Below are 9,142 nucleotides of genomic sequence, written 5' to 3' on the forward strand. Positions count from 1 at the left end.
ATCGCTTTAATAATAGGAAGTGTGCATTTTGAGCGTAGCACGGTCGTCAATCAATTCATTGATAATTTTAACGGCGGAGGATTTTATGGCGAAAGATAGATCTCAACCACAAAGCCGGAATTCTATTTGTGTTCAAACAATAACTATCGAACTGTGAACATTCGAAGCTTCGAAATAATCATTTAAATGTAAATTGATGTTTGTTCCATATTATTCAATAGTTCAATAAGAAAAAAAGGTTTTAAATATACCAAATGACGGAAGCTGGGTAGATAGTAACAACTAATTAGTTTTAAATGTGTAGATATTACCTTAAAAAATATTAAACGATTAGGAGTGGTGTCAAAAAAATTATATTCAGGCATTAGAACTCATCGGGATTGCTCTGTTGCAAGAAATAAAAATAATAATGTTATTACAAACTTTCATATCCTTTCTATGCATTGTTTCGGAGCTAGGGTTATTTTTGGCTCACTGGTCTATGTGTTACTACGACTATTCAGATCTAGCAACGATTCACAAAATTCTTAACAGAGGTGGTAACTAAATATATATTTAGATACAGTCATTATAAGAAAATAATGTCAATCAAATTATATTTTGTCCTGCCGCTGAAGTGTTTTTAATGAGAAAGAGGAAGATGTAACAATGGAGCAGGCCTTTATCTCATGCTACGTATACATACCCCAGCCCGACTGCCGAAATGAACCTCAACTTATGGGAAAGGAACGAAGTAACCGCAAATGGCGCGAAACGCCTCTTGCAGTTGATTAGTTCCTTTCCCGTAATATGTGGCTCGGTTCACAAATGCATACGTACCAATAAATGCCTTTATCTAAAACTTAATTGAGAATTGTATTTTTTCGCTCTGTTGTCGAAAATAACCCCAATATTTCAACGAAGCGAGCTTAAACGGGAGGATGGACAGACAAGAACCTGCTTTTCCTTTTTAGATAAAGATATATTTTTTATTCCATATTTATGGATAGTAAGCTGGTAAATGATTGTTGTGACAGTGTCATTTTTAATTGTCGTGACAGAGTCATTTTTAATTGGTGTGTGTAGTATTTTCGCAAGTTTAATTAATTTTAATTTTTTAATTAGGTACATAATTTTATCTAAACCTGGAATTGTGTACATATTTTCGTGCCGACGAGATACTTGAAGTAGCGAAGCAGATAGAAATTCGCATGACGATTGGTTATCTTATTGTTGTGCTGGTTATTCTCTTTTGCCTTTTAATATATTGATAAATATGGCATCTTTTTGATAAATTTGTACAGAGTTGGATAATTTATGTTTCGCTTTTTTGTGGCTTTCGTCACATCAGACGAGGTTATCTTAATACATAAAAATTACGAGTCACTGTGTTCGTACACGCTAATCTCCGAAACCGTCCAAGCGATTTCAATGAAATCAGAGTAAATTTGGAATATTCGCAGATTTCGGTGGCATATAATTTGTCACCTTCAGGGGTCTAGAGAAAAAAAGGCGTAAATACTTTCAGCACTGTTCTTTCTTATTCAACTGAATTGAAAAAAGAAACCTATCTGGTAGAGTATCATGTAATAACACAAATACATTATTAGTGTTAAAACACCTTTTCAATCTCGATAATTAAACCGAAAAGTAAGAATTATCGTTAGATTACTTCGCAAATCACCGACAAGAAACGATATGCTCCCAAACATATAAATGATCAATTTGGCAAAGAACTTCAATTGATGCTGGACATCAAAGCTCGGTGGAACAGCTTGTGTTTCATGGTAGCAGTAGAAATATTTTATCGTCGTGACGCAACGATTCTGTCAGCTGATCAATGTCAACAATTTCTTTCATAATGAGCAATTTGGGCAATAGTGGTTTTGCTATTCAATTGAACTCAATTCACTTGTTCATCGAAGTCGTGTATCTTCTTTGTTCCAGTTTTAGCACAAAAGCAATCAAGATTATGCAGAAATGATCGTGGACTAATTCTAAAATCTCTAATAAGAACAGCAGTAGATATAACAAATATTATTAAAAAGGAAGTGTGGAGTAAGAAAAGAAAAATGCTATAAGGATTTAAAATCAATGCCAGCGTGGAATCTAAACGGGTCTTTTCGGGATGTTGGAAAATACCGACCAAAAAAAGATCATCACTAAATAATGGAACCTTATACACTTTAATCTTATTGAGGTCGCATTTTCGTCGATTTTTTAATTGTAGTTTTGATGTTTTATTTTATTTTATTTCCTTTTTGGAGCTACTTTTATAATATTGAAATTTAGTAATGTATGTTACCTAATCTATGTATAATATTTGAAAAATACAAATGAACATTTGTTACAACTCCTATTTTTAAATATTTTAAACATTCGTGCCTGGATTGAAAAATGCTAGCACCGTAATAATTAGGTATTATTTTGATATACGCATTATTACTACAAAACGCAAATAAATGCTAAGTTTCATATGTGAATAAAAACGGTTTATGTTGACATTTTCAGGTAACTACAGGCTGCTTCAGCTAAAATATATATTTCGTAATTCCTTACTGCGATGCAATGCGATGTATTGCAAAATCTTGTGTTTTTGGTATGAAAATTTGATTGCATATAAATATTATAGATGCTATTATTAAATACCCCAAGAAGTCTTTTTATAGGCTTAGATAAAAAAATCAAGTAATAAGTATCAAAAAGTATCAAGCCTATAAAAATGATTTGAAGTGTAAAAGCTTTTTTTAAATTTTATTAATAATTAATTAATTTTAAAAATACAAAGTGGTTTATTCACAGTTCTCCTGTTCCGAGGAGGACTGTAGGTTGTTGTATGGGCGTTACATCACGATTTCCTCTTCTTCATGTTTGTTGATTTCCACAGTATAAAAAAAAATTAAGTAATAAAAAAAATCTTCGTGTTTGTTCAATCACTGTAAGTTGTCTTATTTCCTCATCTTCTTGTTTAGTTAGCCATATTTTGATGTAGTTTTTACGCATTTTTATGTCCATGGTTTATTCTATAATATGACAAATTATGTTATTTAGATTACGATCGACAAACATTTAATTATTACGGAACTTCACAAAATAAAATGAAAAAAGCATTGTTTTTGAAGTGAAACTTCTTTAGGCGCGTAATGGATTTTCGGGGACGGAGTAAAACCGAGTCAGGATCGACACGAAAATGCGGGTACCCCCACCACCGCTCACCGTTCACTGTCCCTCTCTCACCATATGCGCTTGTTGAGGTGGGGGAGCCGCTCACGAACGTTCTCTCTCTTCTCTTCTTTCCTCTCTCTCAGACACCAGCGAACTGCGCCACGCCAAGCATCAGCTGCTTGGTTAGTATACTGCGTCGTGAGTGTAATACGAGTGAAATACGTAATTGATTGTGGTTCATACGGTTTGGTACAGAATTTCAGTGTTAAAAATGAGTAGTGACGAGATAGAGGTGATGAACACATCATTGTCATTGTAATTTCTTTGTAATTTTTAATTGTAATATTGTTATTTATGTAATATTGTATACTTGTGAATAAATTGAAAATTTTTGGAACTATACATTAATCGAACGTCATTGATCTATAAGAAAATATTAGAAAAAGCAAATCCATGCTTCGTCGTTGAATTATTTAACCTCTAATTTTCAAACTAACCTAAGAGAGAAAATAGAGATGATGAAATGAAAATAGAGAGAGAGGAATACTAGAAGTTTCACTTCTGTCTTGCGTAGGCTTGACACACCCACTTTTTTTTTTGTATAAATCGAAAAAGGCGGACTGTGTCATGCGGGAATTTCAACCTTTCTCCGAATGTTACACGCCGAGATATTTCTCTGTATAGGTAACGCAGTGAGAGTTGGCTGCAATAAAAAGCTTAGCATTGAATGTATTTGTGTATCCGTATATGCCTCCACCGGCGAGAAACAGCCCTTTGTCTTGTTTACGCCTACTTATTCTTAAGTGTGGAAGAGGGACAGCAAGTATTTACGATGCTTGTAAAATAATATTGTTAGGAAGCTAGGAAGGTGTTCTATTCTGTTTCTTTTTTTATTGTATTAATATTGAACCGTTACAATTTTGGTGACTTTCTCAACTACATTATTATTCATATCATCTTAGCAAATCGCAGGCGAATACCAAACTCTGTGTTCAGTTTAATGTAAAAAATATTTATCATGACCCCCACCCACGTCTATCTGGAAGTTTCTTTGACTTTAAATTCTACACATCTCCCTTGGCACCCCGTAGTACTTGTAAATATAACCCCGCCAAATATCAGGCGAGAGATTGCAACACTGAATGAATACAAGAAAGTGCTGCAAAAAAGCGCCATACCTTTGCCATCCAATGATGTCGTCTCTCACCCTGCACGCTGCTTGAAGTCCCGAAAACGATTCTGGATGGAAGAAGAGAATACATCTCACTCCAGAAGATAGGTGGGAACTTGAGTGACAATCTGACAAGGATTCTCACCGCCTCGTGAACTTTGGTCTGCGATCAATAGGATAAGGTCCTCCTGCAGCCGCTGTGCCTATATGATGCAGAGATGACCGAATCGGCGACGTGAGAATGAGGTGCGGTGCAGACCACCGAACATGTGGTCAAAGAATGCCTGCTGCATTCATTCCCCGGCGGGATTCATGAGGTTCACAGTGTGACGCCTGAGGCCCTAGACTGGCTCACTAACCCAGATTCCCCTCCGACCCCCCCCCACCATAAGAAATACAAAGTTTCATAGATGTTCCAGTTCGTTCGGATGCATGATATCGCGAGTGAAATAATCTCAGATTTAATTATGTAAAGATCGCATCGTTATTAATACCTACATTTTGTCCGTCAGTAGTAGTAATACCATCAGTTTTGCTACAATTTGTTTATTTGACTTTTCATCTCATTTATTCACTGGACTACGTATATTACTAATAAATATAGGATATAGACAATTAATGACGCTGATAATACATGAACATATCTATGAATATGTTTTCCATTAAACTAATTATTTAAAAATATATTTTAATATCCCTGTATGCGCGATGTCCCTTGTCTCGTTTACGCATACTTAATGTGACTAACGGAAAAGGGAAAGTAAGTAGAATGTTCACCGTGTTAGAATATTCTAAGGGCGCGTACCTTGTCGTTGTTTATTCGTATTTGAATTGAGTCCTGAAGAATACCACATTCAGATAATCTATTCAATTTATCAGCCTTACCGGGGCTCTGCTGTCCCGGCAAGGCTAAGGTCATAGGTTCCATTCCTAGAGGCCACCGAATCTTTTTTTATTTATTTTCTGTTTAAAATTTTCGTTTGAATCGCTAATATTGTCATGATTATTTATTTAATTCAATTTAATTTAAATACATAAACGGCTATACTGCCTTTTATAATTATATTCTAGTAACTAAATAAGAACATTATATATCAATTTGAGTTGAGTTATTCCAAAAATAATTAAAAATATATCAAAATAACCTTCAGTGATAATAATGGAATAAAACAATAATTAGCGTATCAAAAAACATTCTATACAGCCGACTTCAACACGCTTTGGCTTCGATCTCTCAATTGTTAAATAATCATTAATTGTTTATATTTTCCAATCTAAAAAAAACACGCTGTACGTAAGTTATGCATCTGTGTGAGTACTGTGATGAAGTCAACTAAGCTTAATAGACCTATTTATACCTGCTATTCTTAAATTCCTAGTATTTGGGGAAAGAGTTAATACATAACGGTTAAACTACAAAATACCCTACAATAATATATGCATTGTTATTTTGGGTAAAAATTGATTAAGTATCTGAAGATACATATTATTTTAGCTTAATTATTTATTTATTTAATAACACCCTTTTTAGGAGGTTTTACTGCCTCGGTACCAACATTTTATATTTAATTAGTGACAAATTGAAGACGTCTACTGACTCAGTATAATTATTTTCTTCCTTTAGTATTCTGGATACAGAGGAATACATATGGCAGTTAGTCCTAGAATTTCTGCACCGAAATTTAACCCGACTTATAGTATCGCGTAGTAGAAACCGAAAGCTTATCAATGCAAGCAATTATGGACCATCAAATGCATTATTAATAATTTTATATAGAAAGTCAGTGAAAATCCTTCCATCTGACAATATATTATTATGATTTTTAAAAGAGTGTTACATAAAGCATATTCTTATCATATAAGAGTGCTGCAGTTCAAAAAATTTGCTGGAATACTTATTAAAGCGTCAGAATGTATTTTATATTATTTCAATAACTTGAACATGAATATTATAATGTGGGTTCCAGATGGGAGTATAGAGCTAAAGTTCAATTGTAAGAAAGACAAAATACAAACAGTTTAATAACTTAATATTGTTGAAATTCCTAGCTAACGGTATAAATTCCAACATTTGTAATCCCTCGTTATAGATTTCCGTTACGTGATTAACAAATTAAAGACTTGAAAAGTGATACCAGTCTTTAATTTGTGTTGATGACTTAAGATCACTTTTAAAAATGTTGCAATTAAAAAAAATTATCGCCATTTTCCAATGGTTTTAAAATCAATCAATGTATGTATTATTTTCTACATCACCTAGTAACTTCTTTGTGTATCTAGTAACTAAATAAGAACATTTTTGTTAGAAAAGTAAAATGGTTCACTATTCAGTAATCAGTGTAGGTATGATAATAACATGTTTATGTGATTTAAATTATCACTTTTACTATTAACGTCTTTCGGAAAGTTTTAATGTTCATATTTTTACGCAACATCATACTATTTTGACGTAAGTTTATGCCTTCATGCCCAAAGTAGATTATGTTGATACATGAATAACACAAAAACATTCGAAGTGATTTACTTAATTGAAGACTTTATTCCAATGTAGGAAATTTTTTGCTCATTTATTCACTTGCTAACAATAATAAGCGAAAGGTGATAAAGTAAAATTCCATATTCAAATATTCAACGCACAATAATTCAAATTCGAATTTGAAAATTTACCCACAGCCTACCTTCGGTTGTAGAGCTACGCACGCCACTGGTGAGGCCTATGTTGACTTGTAATTATATTGTGGCACATTACAGAGCGATAAGGATCTTATCTTCGTTAATATCATGTAGTAGGTATGCCGGAAAAATACTAAGTGTTTGGTGACCAGATCTGAATAGCCACATATTTGAAGAGGTTATTAATATTATGTATAGGTATAAGAAATATCTCACCGGGCAGTGTCCCGCAGAGTTAGGCAGATAATATTCAGAACAGTTCACGGGAACAAAACGATAATAATTTATTTCAAAAATACATTCTTCTTCTTCATATAAAAACCGCGCTGCCGTAATTTTGGTTTATTATGACGAGTTTTTGTAAAAACCGAGTAAATAATAGGAATTCGCAGATAATCAACAGATTCCACAGAAATGTCGGCAGCAAAAGATAAAACGCTAAAAATAACAGCATTATGACGTTTTTTCTTTGTTTATAAAACACATATTTCGTGTTTCATGAAACAGATGTGTACCTGGGCGAACTCCCCTCGGAAGGGTGAGACCCCGGGCTCGGTTAGCCCCAGCCGGCGGAGATACACAAGCAAAATGTATTATGTTCACAAGGTCAGCACTCAGCAGGCGACGCCATTTTGCCGGCGATTATTATTATGCATTGGATGTCAGTGAATAAGTACACAACTTAGGCAGATATTTATTTTTGTCATTGTCATACGAAAACAATTCCAATAAAAGAAAAAAAATTCCACCCGTTATTTTATTTATGTTGACCAGATGTAGTGAGGATTGATATAATAATTTGTACATACCTGTAGGCTTCGGCCAGCAGCGGATTTTGCTTGATGGCCAGCGTGGAGAAGTGCGCTGAGCGGTCGAGACGGCGACACTGGAAGTGGATGGATGACAGCAGCAGCAGGACGCCGGTATTGGTGGCCTCCTGGCGCCACAGTTGCATGCAGTGCAGCTCGGCCGCCTCATACTCCCCGTTCTGGTACTCATGATGCGCGAGCTCCAGGATATCTACGCACGCAAAATTAAACTCTAATTAAAAAAACATATATAGATATATACATTTTTAACAAACTGAAGTAGAATTAATGCGGAATGAACTTGTGTACACATTTATCACTCACTAATAGCTGTAGTAAGGGGGGCCGACTCCGACATCGCGAGGTTTTTTTTAATTATTTAAGAACTTTGATTTTTAAACTTTAATATGCATTATATAAACCCATCACCAACCACGAAGTAAGTTTAATTCAAGCGAGAGCCATGACTCAAAATCACTCACGACGCGCGAGACTCTCAGTGTTCTGTTTTCACGTCACAGAGCGGCGCATACGGCGGACACGGACGTTTGACGTCACGAACGGGCAAACGTCAGGATACTAAATTACTGAAATACTAAAGCCGCCCAAATAGAGATGGCCGATTTCGCTTTCCCGCTCAAATTGTCACCGTGACATAGCGGTGACTAAATGGTTCGAAATCATGTTTCCGGGAACCGGTTCATTTGAAACGGGGACGTTTTTTTTAATGGCGGTTTTTTAAACCCCGTAAAACACATTGTATTATCTATGTGTTTTTTGGGTGGTTTTATCAAAATAATTTTAAAACTCCTATTCAGTAGGTACATCAAAACAGTTCATTACATTATTTTGAATTTTTCGACTACCATACTAAGCACATGTCCGTGGTGTGACAGAATAAAACATAAAAGTGAGTAAGTAAAATGATTAAATTAATAATAATAAATATAATTTTCCATAATAATATTGCTGAAATGGATTCGGATTCTGAAATCATTTCATTAAGTGAGTAAGGGTGTGTACCTTTTTTATTTATATGTAATGTGATTACTGCACAAGTGTTCCGATTGCCTGGAGTCAGTAGCACTACGGTAATACCAATTTGGGATATGTTGTAAGGCAGTAGCAGGGAGGGTAGGGAATTAGCAGGGAAATATATGAAAAAGATGAAGGTTGCGAGGTTATGAGATACTGTTTAGATCTGTTCACCAAATACGGTTAAAAACTAGATTCACCTAAACCATCCTACCTAACCGAACCTTTTACATATTTGATCACCTATTAGTTACCGGAAAAAATATATTCCGATATAGTACTAAAAACAACTTGCTAATATACATTTATA

General features: G+C 34.6%; 1 protein-coding gene across 1 annotated transcript in view; it reads right to left on the minus strand.

Annotated features, from left to right (window-relative positions):
• The window catches only part of LOC149412306 (UDP-N-acetylglucosamine--peptide N-acetylglucosaminyltransferase 110 kDa subunit-like), a 118,978-nt gene extending 110,643 nt beyond the window's left edge, over positions 1-8,335 (minus strand). The window contains exons 1-2 of the mRNA XM_089645911.1: positions 8,122-8,335; positions 7,798-8,008 (exon numbers count right to left, since the gene is read on the minus strand). Of these exons, the coding sequence (XP_089502037.1) occupies positions 7,798-8,008; positions 8,122-8,155 (245 nt within the window). The 5' untranslated portion in view covers positions 8,156-8,335. The remainder of the gene's footprint in view (positions 1-7,797; positions 8,009-8,121) is intronic.
• Between the last annotated feature and the right edge of the window lie 807 nt (positions 8,336-9,142).

Source organism: Hesperophylax consimilis, chromosome 23, assembly GCF_061612785.1.
Source record: "Hesperophylax consimilis isolate HC1 chromosome 23, BYU_Hcon_1.0, whole genome shotgun sequence".
NCBI classification, from domain to species: Eukaryota; Metazoa; Arthropoda; class Insecta; order Trichoptera; family Limnephilidae; genus Hesperophylax; species Hesperophylax consimilis.